The sequence below is a fragment of the Gossypium raimondii genome, chromosome 1 (assembly GCF_025698545.1).
Source record: "Gossypium raimondii isolate GPD5lz chromosome 1, ASM2569854v1, whole genome shotgun sequence".
Taxonomy (NCBI): domain Eukaryota; kingdom Viridiplantae; phylum Streptophyta; class Magnoliopsida; order Malvales; family Malvaceae; genus Gossypium; species Gossypium raimondii.
The window spans coordinates 40,876,992-40,890,208 of NC_068565.1; the positions used below are offsets into that span (position 1 = coordinate 40,876,992).

Below are 13,217 nucleotides of genomic sequence, written 5' to 3' on the forward strand. Positions count from 1 at the left end.
GAATCTGATTTGTGGATTCAACCAAACATTTTTTTGATTTCTATGCTTTAATCAATTAATATAATTAAGATTTCTTCTTAAACTTTTATTCTTATTCGTTATTCATGTTTACTTTCTTTATCAAGTTTATATTGTTTATGAGATCCATGAGGAACTAATCCTTTTATGGGGGATTAGTGAGTGGAGGTTTGATTAATTAATATATATGTAGGGTTTTCTTAGCAGATCAGTTGTTTGGGATAGGAAGAATTTAAACCCTAGGTCTGACAACCCTAAGAATTCATCTAGGTGAGAATTAACCCAAAATTGGTACTGCCTATCCGTGAACCTTTTACCCCAATTCGGTCTAGACTGTGAGATCGAGAGATAAGTAGTTCTTACCGAATCACTAGTTTAGTGGAAGATCGAGAGATCCTACTTGGGTAACGACTAGTTGATTGAGTAGAAACCAAAAATAGGAATTAGTTATGACCACTGAAGCGAGCTAATCACCCATGCTTAGATTTGGTTGAGTTACATATTAGTTTTTCGTTTTCACTCTTTTATGTGTGTTTTGTTCTTTCCTTATTAAATAAATATTTTTTTACTTTAGGCTTTATTGTACTATAATTTATTGACGGTACTAATTAGTTCTATTTACATTTAAGTTAATATTAATTTAGTATTCGCCTTCTTTGGGTATGATCCTTGGAGTACTAATCTACTTTGTTGTAAAAACTATATTACAACCTGACCCGTATGATTGCGGACAGTGCCTCAATTCCATATCTTTGTTGCAGTATTGACACTCTGGACATTAGTACATCCGAAGGTGCTCAAGTTGTTTGCGTCGTTGCCGAGGAGGCAAGTGACTAGATTAATTTTAATTTTTGTGTTTTAATAGAATAATGAGGAAAATTTTAAATTATATAAAAGAGTTTTATTTTTAAATTTATTGACGTTTTTATTTTTCTTTGTGGTTTCAGTGTATGAATCAAACTAGGGGAACACTTATAGAGCCATTTAGTGATCCAGAAAGATTAATCCGTAAAATCCGTAGACAGCAACAACAATAACAACAACAATAGATGCAAAATCAACCACTTGTTGTAGGTAATCTACCACGAGAAAACCCGCCATTCGATGAAATTAACGAAGCTAACCTACCAGATCTACCATTATAACTACTGTTAAGTCTACAGATGGAACGAGAAGAATGAACTTTAAGGGACTATGTCTTACTTACTCTGGATATGGTACAAGGCAGCATTACAAGGCCAGCCATTACGATGAATAATTTCGAGACCAAACCAGCCATGATCCAAAATAAATTGTAGTTCAGAGGAACTATGACAGAGGACCCAAACCAACACTTACAATAGTTTCTCCAGCTTTGTGACACATTTAAATTTAACGAGGTCACCGATAATACTATTCATCTTTGATTGTTCCCTTTCTCTTTAATTGATAAATCTTTGTTTGCTTAGACTCATAGGAACTAGGATCTATCACAACATGGAATGAACTTGTGTAGAAGTTTCTACACAAGTTCTTTCCTATTAGCAAGACAGTCCAATTGAGGAGGGAAATAGCTACATTTAAGCAACTAGAAGGAGAAAGCTTTCACGAAGCTTGGGAGCGTTTTAAGATGTCGATCCAAAGATGTCCACATCATAGTCTACTTGAATGGTTAAGATTGCAAATGTTTTATAATACGTTGGGTGGAATGCGCGATTAAGGCTCGATAGAGCCGTAAGAGGTGCCTTGATGAATAAAACATAGAGGATGCGTATGATCTAATAGAAAACATGGCAATGAATTCCTGTCAGTGGCCAACTGAAAGATTTACTTATGGCTAGAGACTATCCATGGTAAAAGCTGTCTAGGAAGATGACAAGTACCAATAAATTTTGGAAAGACTTAACCAAATAGAGTCCACATCTAGTGCATCTTCAATGTTTGGTAGAGTTAAACCTCTTAGCCATTATTCTGATAGCACAATCGAGAATGTGAATTATATTGGGAATAGGGTGAAACCCGTACTCAAACACTTACAACCCTAGCTGGAGAGATCACCCAAACCTAAGATGAGGTGGAAACCAGGGAGGAGGTAATAATTCTAACCCTATTAAAAATACTATTTACCAACCTCCGTATTTGTAGAAGCCTCAAGAAAGGGCCAACCCCAATGACCATACTATATTTAGTCAAAGCTTGGATCGAATCTAGAGAGAGATGTAGTCAATGAGGACAAGTAAAACAGGCGCAGTCTGAGTGCACCCAAACATCTAAAATATTGACTAAACTTGAAGATCAGTTGAGCCAATTAATGAGCATAATGGGAGATAAGAAAAGGAAAATTGGCACTGGGATCCCACATAATACCGAGAACAATCCTAAGAGAGAAGGGAAGGAGCATGTAAAGGCGATCACACTCTGTTCAGGTAAAGTACTGAGTAGTCTAGAGAACCCAACTCAAGAAGAGAACGAGGAGGATAGTGATCACATTAAAAAAGAATATGCTTAAAGTACAGAAGCTAAAATTGGACCAGAAGAGGTAGTCGAGCCAGCAACTGAGCCAAAAGTTGAGTTGAATAGAGAACCCGCACTAGCCAAGGTACCATTCTTTTTATGGTTAGAAGACAAGCGGAAATGAGATGAAACAGAATCTACAAGTTTTCTAAACTTATTCAAATAACTGAATGATAACTTGCCTTTAGCTGAATTAATTGAAAAAGTTCCTAAATACACCAAATATTTAAAATAAATTATGTCTAGGCTTACGAAAATTAAAAGAGGAGATTAAGTTAACATAGACACATCATGTAGTGTAATAATTTCTAAATAGATTCCCTAAAAACTAAAAGACCCAGGGAGTTTTACAATTCCTATATAGATAGGGGATATCCACTTTAGTAAGGCTCTATGTGATTTAGGAGCAAGTGTCAATTGAATGCCCTTGTTGATATATGAAAAACTCAAGTTAGAGGAATTTAAAAACGCACACATTACACTGCATTTAGATGATAGGTCTGCGATACGACCGAAAAGAGTACTTGAAGATGTATTGGTTAAGGTGCACAACTTTATCATCCTAGTTGATTTCGTAATTTTAGATTTTGAGGAAGACTGTGAAATCCCTATTCTGTTAGGGATGCCATTTTTAGCCACATCAAGGTCCATCATTGACCTAGTGCATCCATATATACACTGACAGAGCTGATGAATGAATTCGGCAGCAATACATGAATTTTTTTTAACTCAGATAAAATTTTGTATATTATTGTATTTTAATAGACTCATAAGTAGTTTGGGATTTAATTCTGTTTAAATTGATTAAAGAGTTAATCTGAACACTTTGAAGTTCGAAAAGAGGGGATGAAACAAAGTCGGTGTCGCAAGACGGATCCTCCATGTCGCGACACCACTCACAGATTCAAGAAATTGAGTAACCAATCTCGATGACACGACATAGCACCTTTGTGTCACAAAAATGAAGATAATATACCCTAGAGTTCAAAATTTTCAAAGTGTGTCACGACATCGTTACAATTTTATGTAGGATCGACCCGACCCATTGTGCATCCCTGTAGATTAGCCCTTGTTTTAACCCAATTTTTAAATTTAAAATACAAAATTTTTAACCTAAAAACACTTCTAATTAAGTTTTAAACTCTCCTTAACCTTGCACTCTCTCAAATCCTCTCAAACCCTAAAATCTCTTTTCTTTTTTCTTCTTATTTTCCTACAAAATTTCCCTATTCTTGTATGTTTATTAAGTGCAAGTTAAAATGCTTTGCATTCACAAAGGAATTTGGAACAACGTTCGGAAGGATTAACGAGCTTTCAAGTCAAGGTGAATAGTTTAAACTTAGAATTTTACTATTTTTTTCATTACTTGATATTTAGTTAGTTCTTCTAGTTAAAATTTGTATTAAAGGTGCTTCATAGAAAATCTAGAAGAACTAGCGAATTCAAACCATCGGTGGTTGCAAACCAGTCAAACGTTCCAAACCCAAACAACAAAAACAATTGTTGTTAGAACTTTAAGGAAATACATTTATATAAGAACGAGGGTTTGAGTCATCGATGATTCTATGCAGGGAAATATGGCCATTAGTTCAATACCATAGGTGGGAATGCTTTTGTGTAACCCCTAAAGACTTTGTTGCGGTACTAATAGTACAATAGTTCTATGCATTTTTTAGGGACCAAGAGTTTAGGAGGCTAAATGGTCCCACTTGTGAAACTATACGAGTACAGGGGAAGGAAGTACTTGTCACCCCTAGAGTGACTTGTGAATTTTATAACGCTTCATATTATGAATATGATTTTGTGGAAGAAAACGATTTAAAATATTTTAGAGATATTAATATGGATAACATTCTAAAATATTTAATAGAGGGTAAGGTTGAATGGAAATATCTCCTTAGTAATGATATCCCCACGTACTTTAATCAAGCAATTATGTTTCCTATTGCAAATATAAGGACACAATTTTTATGCACTTGAATTGCTCATGCTTTGAATGTCTCTAACGTCAATACTTTTTGAGTGGTTTTGTTATATGCTATTTTGTAGAGGAAACAGGTGTGCATCGAGACATGGATCTATCATTATATGAAGTGGTACATTAGTTGCCAGAAAGTCAGAGTTTTCTTCCCCCACTTAGTGATGCCTTTGTGCAAAAAGGCCAGAGTTCCAATGACAACCACTGAGCAATTCATGAAGCCATCCAAGAGTCTCATAAGGGATTCATTATATAAGCAATATACAGAGCTTCAACGAAAGCAAATAAGAGATTGAAACAAATGCCAAAATGAAAAGATGGAAGTTTCAGTTTCACTTACACGAAAAGCAAAATCGAAATCTTAAAAAGAAATAGGCGAGAGTAGCATTCCAAATATGGAACGGATGATAAGATGGATGCAAAAGACGATCCTAATTCTTCAAGAATTTTTGGGGGCAGAACAATATGAGAGTACCAAACTATCCACCAAATATATTTGGTACAATGCATTCTCATCATGAAGCAGAAGAGCAAGACAGCGAGGAAAGGGAAGATAGTGACGATGAGGAAGCTGAAGAGGAGGGACAACTTCTTTTTAAGCTGTCAACAAACAAGGAAGAGAGCACCCATCATAAGTCTAAGACAATGTTATGATCAATCGGACAACTTCTTTCTTTATCTACATGGTTGCACATTAGAGACAATATGCTATCTAAAGTGTGGGGGTAACATAGGATAATTTTCTTATTTTGTTTTATGCTTTTTCTTTTATTTTTCTTGTCAAAGTATGCTTGAGCTTGTAGAAATATAAGTCATTGGTTAGGAGCATATATATAGGTTGATTGTATTTACTATAACTTTGACATGATAGTGAATGATTTTAATTTTTTGATTATTAGACTACTAAGTTCTATATATTATACAGTAAATAAGCATTAAGTTATTAAATATACCAAATGACAAAAAAATACAAGGAAACTAGCATGCTAATATGTATGAAAAATAATGAAATTCGTGAATATTGAAATACCCAAAGATGACCTAAGGCATTTTTTGGTATAACCCAAAGCCCAAAAGTTAACCGTATTCATCGAACCTTATACCTATTTTAAGCTAGAAAACACTTCTTAATGAACCTTCATACAAAACTTGAGCCAAAATATCAATTTGTACTTATCATTTTCTTTGGTCCCAGAATTGCACGAATTTAGATGTCTGGCCATACGTATTGAGGGATAGGTTGATTCATCATTGCGAAATTTTTAAAAATCAGAGTGAAATAGGAAGAAGTAATGTGATATAGTGATTATAAGTTAGCCAACATGTGCGAAACAAAAGAAAAGATAGAAAAAGATTAAACGAGTAGAAAAAGTACTTGAGCAATGAAAAAAAAAGCATTGTGAGTGAGATGTATTGAAAAAAAATCAAATGTGACAAGGTTACAAAATTAGAAAACTCAGTCATTAATGCATAAAAAATCGTGAGCTAGCCATAATTACTTTATTATGTTGTGACTTCCTATGTGGAGAAATAAGAAAGGTGAGAGAATGAGAAATAAGATGGTGAGCGGGCAAGGGTTGTTAAGGGGGAGAATAGGGAACAATACGATGTGCTAAACTACTTTTGTGCTTGAAGTTTTTTTGATGCTTTCTGCTTTTGAATTCCATACCTATCCTAAGCCTCATAACATTACAAGTCGAAAAGCCCTATATGGTCTAGGTAAATCTATTCATGAATTGACATTATATTGAGTAATTACAATAACAACAGTTTGTATTCTGCTAAGATAAGATAAGCAAATTACCTTATTGTTTATATACTTTGTAATATATTGAACTTAGGTGTTTGATATTAAGAGTGGTAAGTCGTTAATATATCATGCCAGAATTATGTGTAGATATGATTTTTCCTAGCTATGTGTTCCAAAACTTGTTCTTGTATCCTAGTTGCTCAAGAGTCGTCTTTGATATTTTGTTTCTTTGCTTGAGGACAAGTAATGACTTAAGTGTAGGGGAGTTTAATCTGTCGCAATTTGTTGTAGCAAATTAAAGTGGTTTTCATACTTAGAGAGCCTGAATATAAACAAATTCATTATGTTTTATTTAGTTTTCCAATCTTAGTTTTCATTTAATAAAAAGTGTAATTAAGTTGTTTTATAACCTTAAGGGTCGAATGAGGGCTAAGGGAAGACCAACGTACTTAGTAAGTGTGTAGGGCACCATTCAAAGGCTTGAGGATTCAAGGTTGGTCGCAATGTTTCAACATGTGGAGTTCAAGGTCGCAACACAGTGACCAGAGTGCTAAAATAATAAGACTGCTTTTAGTGTCGTAAAATTGATAGAGGATGTCGCGACACACCCTTGAAGCTGAGACTGAAGCTAAGCAAACTATCTTCAGTGTCGCGACATCGACCCTGTATGTGAAAGCATCAATGAGTTGGGTGCGTTTTGGTCCGTAATGAAAATTAATGTAAAAACGTCAACCAACCTAGGGCTAATGATGATGGCCAACCCTAACATTATCAATAAGCTTATTAAACACTTGAGAATGTACCTCTTCTGTAACTTAGAAATTTCATTTTAATTTTTTATTTCTTTTTAAACTTAGGATTTATTTTAATTTGTTTTCATTCGTGACATTCAGAGAATTTGATTTGCGGATTCAACCAAGCACTTTGTGGATTTCTGCGCTTCAATAAATCAATACAATCAAGATTTCTTCTTAACCTATTATTCTTGATTCATTATTCATGTTTACTTTCTTTATCAATTTTATATTGTTTATGAGATCCATGACTAACTAGTCCTTTTATGGGGGATTAGTGAGTGGAGGTGTAATTAATGTCTAAGTAGAGTTTTCTTAGCAGATCAATTGTTTGGGATTGGAAGAACTTAAACCATAGGCCTGACAACCCTAGGAAGTTATCTAGGTAGGGATTAACCCAAAATTGGTATTGCCTATCCGTGAACCCCTTACCCCAATCCGATATGGACTATGAGTTGAGAGATAAGTAGTTCTAGCAGACTCGTTAGTTTAATGGAAGATATAGAGATCCTGTTTGGGTAATGACTAGTTGATTGAGTAGAAACCTAAAATAGGAATTAATTATGACCACCAAAGCGAGCTAATCACCATTCTTAGATTTGGTTGAGCTACATATAAGTTTTTCGTTTCCACTCTTTTATGCATGTTTTATTCTTTCCTTATTAAATAAATATTTTTCACTTTAGGCTTTATCGTACTATAATTTATTTACGATACTAATTAAATCTATTTACGTTTAAGTTAATATTAATTTAGTACTCGTGTCCCTTGGGTTCGATCCTTGGAGTACTTACCTACTTTGTTGTAAAAACTAGATTACAACCTGACCCATATACTTGTGGACACTGCCTCAATTTCATATCTCTAGTTGTAGTATTGACACTTTGGACGTTAGTACGTCCGGAGGCGGTCAATGACCATGTGGCTGAGACTCATGGCATTGTGTGATATGAAGACACTCATGACGATACCCATGGTTGGACTGATAGATCACGACATGAGAATGTGTAAGTCCATGTGGCTGAGACCCATGGCATGATATGATAGTATGAATATTCATGGTAATGCCTTCGGTAATATGTAAACCGAACTGGCAAATCACGACATGAAAATATGTATAAGTCTACGAGGAAGAAATTCATGTCACCTTCTATCAAAGTTTTTCGGGACAATAAACACGTGAATATGTATGTTGCTTGTGTGGCGTGATCTGCTAATCATTTATGGCGTATTTTGTATAGCCTATGTGGCGTATTTTGTATGGCCTTTGCGGCAAATTCTGTATTGTTTCATTGGTATATTTGTTGATGTTCATGTGGCATAATATGATTATTTGTCCTTATGGTAAGTTCTAGATAAGTTCTAAGAGTTCTTTGATAGATAAGCCTATGATAAGGATATGATGTGTTTGAAGTCAATTTGATTTGATTAGTTTTGTGATATAGTCAAATGCGTTTTAAGGAAAGTTCCTGAAAGAAAATATGTATTTGTATTGTTGATGGGGGGTATCCGCTATAGTAACCTACCATTTTAGAATATGGGTTTATTCATAAATATAGAAGGTATAAGTATTCATCGATTTGAGTTTGCTTGTGTTAAATAGAGATTAGATCTATGTCATATAGTATTCACCATATCTGAATAGCATTATGTCCCGTTCTGGAATCTTATGGAATCTGAGTTGTTGTCATCTTGGGTTTTCTTATGTTCTGTAAAAATGTGTTTGGAATCCTATTTAAGGATCCGGATAGTTTAGAATCAGTTTGAGAAAATGTTTGGCTTTGAACTTGGATATGACATGTTTGGTATATTGATAGTATCAAACTCAGTTTGGGAATCCGCCAAAATGTGAATTCAGATAGTAAGTATCCGCTAGTGGGTAGTATCTGTGAACATCCATTTTGAAAAATGTCTATATGAAGAGTAAATCCGTATGAAGAGGGCTCGATAGAAATATTCCTTTGAGAAGTATCTTTGTTGTTCTATGAGAAAGAATATAACGATATATTATCTTGTAAGATCTGAAATTAGCCAAGTAGTGAAGTGGAAGCTAATACGTTAAGCATGACTACTGGCGTATATGCACATGTCCAAATATTTTGAAAGTGTCAGCCCAAAAAAAATGATAGGTTAATTACAAAAATTGGCATATAGGCACGCAATCAATATTATAACAGTATCCACAAATGTATTATGTATTTATGCTCACTAAGTTCGTGTAACTTACAAGTGTTATGTTTATGTTTTAGGTATATTGTAAGAGTGAGTATGCCGGGAGGACGACGCTAGTAATATGCCAAGGAAGCGGTGAGCCGAGTTATTATGCATACCATAAGAAATTTTTCACAAAATCCCAAAGTTTTTTTTAACTCAATATAACCCCTTTATAAATATCTAATCTTCCTTGCAATTTTAAACCGAGACCAATCTAACACAACCAATCCATTTCAACATATTTTCAAGATAGATTTAACGTATTCATAAGATAACCTCATCACATATCAAAACCAAAATTTGTTAGCCATACCAATGGCTAACCATACATTCATTTCACATTAACATTTACTTTACTAGCTTACACATACCATTGATTTCCAAAATAAAGTTTCTTTATATACCGAGATCTTGAGGTTGATAGTGTGATATGTCTCTGGCCGAGTCCGATCTCCGAGCTCTTAACACTACAAAACAGGGGAAAAAGAAACAGGGTAAGCACTTTGTGCTTAGTAAGTTCATGTAACAAGAATTATACTTACCTAATATTTTCAATACAATGCAATAAACATTCATACACTCATTCAATACATTATTCCCCTATCATACACAAACTCAACATTCAAATTAATCCAATAATTTCCATGTATCAATAATATGTACCATGATTGATAAGCTCATCAATACCATGATTTCTATTTCCTTGTTATTTTTCCATATTTATCCCGTTAAATTTTTCGGAATTTCGATGGATTTTCAGGGGTACACTTTAGCGTACAAATCCGGGTCCATCAATTCATATTTATGTGCGCACATTTCCATTTCAGAGATCACACTCCCGCAAACCTCATCCTTACAGTGGGATTAATAAACTCATAGAGTATTGTCGGGATTACCAGTCCAGGCTAAATCCCTGTAATATAAACTCATAGAGTATATCGGGATTACCAGTCCAGGCTAAATCCCCTGCAATTACAATTACTCTAATGAGCCTGGATCTGAATTACCAGTCCAGGCTAAATTTAGACCCTAATTCGGATTACCCGTCTAGGCTAAATCCATTTTCCACATATTCTTTGGGAGGGCTATGTCAGAATAGGATCACCCGTCCGGGCTAGATCCTTTTTACTGTCAATCCTTTTCAGAGATCCATCGAATTTTCCTTCCATTCAACCGGGATTTCTTCCCATTTTTATCAAATATATCAATGTTTCATCAATTTTCATACAATGAACATTCAAATCATATTCACATCAATAACAAACATTTCAAGAATTTAAGAATATAATTCAAGTTATACGAACTTACCTTTATACTTGTTCGTAAACAAAAATCTACTAATCCCGAACTTTTCTTTTCCTCGATCTAGCTTTGTATTTGAATTTTCGGATCTAAATAAATAAATTTAATCATTAATCTAATACATTTCATGTTCACATGTAACATTCTCTATAATTCCATTATTATTTATAGTTCATTCAAAGTTGTCTCATTGAGTCATAGTCCTTGAATTATTTATATCTTGAGTTACGGAACTCCATATTAAGATCCACTAATTTTCCCCAAACTAGGCTCACATATCTTCTTACCATAAAATTTTCGAATTTTGGTTTAGCTAATAAGTCTGATTTATTCTTTAAAGTTTCCCTGTTTCACTTTGTTCGACGATTCAACCCTCTTCAATAAAAATTAATTATCTCATTGTACAGAATTCGGATGATGTATTATTTTATTTTTAAATACTTTTCTTTGTTCCTTTAATGTCGATTCTTTAAATAAAATGATAAAAAAATATATTTTAAGTCAAGTGTACATGTTGACTGTTTTGAAATTTTGTTAAGTGAAATGTAAAGTAATACCCGAGATTTGGATTCGGTAATTTGGGTTGGGTTAAGGGTGTTACACACATAGAGACAAAAGTTCTATTTTGTTAATTTATGAATTGTTTTAGTGCATAATTTGTGCAAGTAAATTAGTAAATTGGATTATTCATTGGTTTACAACTAAGGTTTCAAAGGGAAATAGTTTTTGAGAGTGTGATCTAGTTTGAAGTATAGAAGTGAGGTTGCAAGTTGGCTTATGACTTGAACTTAAACTACGATTTGTACTTTATTAATTTATATTGGGTCACTCTCTAGGTAAGATCTCATAGATGTAAGAAGTTTTCAAATTACATAAACAATTGTGTTGTCCGTCTCTAGTTTATAACTATACTAACTTTGTCCAATTGTAACCGAAAAAATATTGAAAAACAAAATCGGTGATTCACACATAATATACTATTTTAAAAAAATGAATTTTCAAGTAAGAAAAACAAAATTTTCAAGTCAATCCATAAACATATCTACCAACATCATGTTTAATTTTTTTAAACAGTCTTCCATGAAATTTTTTATTAAATTTGTTTGCACGAACATCAAACGTATTATATTATACATATTTATCCTATGAAGAATAAATTACACTTCTATAATATACAAAAGGTACCTAAATACTTTTAATAGTTTGAGCCTTGTGGTTTCCAAAAAGTTTAAGGTATCAACGTATTAACCTCGAAACAAAGAGGAAGACTTTGAAAACAAAAAGAGGGAGACAGAGAGAGCAGCCCAAAGAATGGACTTCAGCTTTGCCAGGTGGGCCTTTGGGCTTCATTGTGTATTTGAGCCTCTGGACAAGGTTTTCATCAAACAATATAAGCTGGTGAAGTGCAGATAGATATTATGTGAAATGAACGGCTTAATGTTAACAAATTGACCTTAAGAAGGAATATGCCATTGGTGGCGATAAGAAAAGTGTGGTGGGGTATCCAACATGAGGTCCATATCTCACACATCATATCATCTGGATAAGAGTAGAATCCAGAGACCTTCATTTTATTGGACATTATTTGATTTGCTTCACATTAAATCTTATATCCCAAAACCCAAATCCTCAGCCAGAGGCAATTGAAACTCCATTTCTCTGCCACAAAAAGCTCCCCCGCCCCAACTCCCCTGGGATCAACAGCACAATTCTAAACCCAAAAACATAAAAAAATGGCAGCAAGTGTAGCAACAATGGCGATGCTCAATGCAAAATGCCTAAGCATCAGCTCAACTAAGATGAGCAGCCCAACAAAGCCAACCCCAAAGCCCTTCTCCCTTCTCTCCATGCAGAACCTCCCCAAAGGCCTCACCATCTCAAAACCAGCCAACAACTCAAACCTACCGTCTTCACTCGCTGGCAGCGCCATTGCTGGAGCTATCTTCTCAACCTTGAGCTCATGTGACCCCGCCTTAGCTGCACAGCAGATTGCTGAAATAGCTGAAGGAGACAACCGTGGGCTAGCTCTATTGCTTCCCATAATCCCAGCGATCGCTTGGGTCCTCTTCAACATCCTCCAGCCAGCACTTAACCAGCTGAACCGAATGAGGAGCTCCAAAGGGGTTATCATAGGGCTAGGGCTCGGAGGATTGGCTGCATCAGGGTTCATGTCAACACCGGAAGCATCGGCCAGTGAGATAGCTATGGTAGCTGATGCTGCATCTAGTGACAATAGGGGTACCCTTCTCCTCTTCGTTGTAGCACCAGCTCTTCTTTGGGTGGCCTACAACATTCTGCAACCGGCTTTGAACCAGCTTAATAGGATGAGATCTCAGTGAGATTGTGGATCTTGTATGGGGTGTAATGGCATGTAAATTACCTGTAATTGCACCTTATGTTAATGAAGCTTTCTTGTTATTTACTTTAAACAAAAATAACAAATTTTCCTTGGTTATAGTTCCATTAATTTCATCCCTTATAATCTATATATTCGTATTATTATATTTATGTCATTTTTTAATATAATTGTATTATCGAAGTTAATATAATTTTAAGCTTTTACATAAAATTTGATACAATAGTATATCTATACATTTCTATTATTGTTTTAATTTTTTTTAATATTATATATATGCGGTAACAGAAGAGAGCTAAGCTCTGGCAAACA

The 13,217-nt window shown here is 34.5% G+C and overlaps 1 protein-coding gene and 1 non-coding gene across 2 annotated transcripts; one reads left to right on the forward strand and one right to left on the reverse strand.

Moving 5' to 3' along the window:
• Positions 1-1,552: 1,552 nt before the first annotated feature.
• Positions 1,553-1,659, reverse strand: LOC128032709 (small nucleolar RNA R71). Its single transcript, XR_008188992.1, has one exon. It is a non-coding gene; the product is annotated as a small nucleolar RNA R71 (small nucleolar RNA).
• A 10,497-nt stretch (positions 1,660-12,156) lies between these two features.
• LOC105785844 (photosystem II core complex proteins psbY, chloroplastic) lies at positions 12,157-13,016 on the forward strand. Its single transcript, XM_012612007.2, has one exon. It carries the CDS (start codon positions 12,283-12,285, stop codon positions 12,886-12,888), a length of 606 nt encoding a protein of 201 aa, XP_012467461.1. The 5' UTR covers positions 12,157-12,282; the 3' UTR covers positions 12,889-13,016.
• The last annotated feature ends 201 nt before the right edge of the window (positions 13,017-13,217 follow it).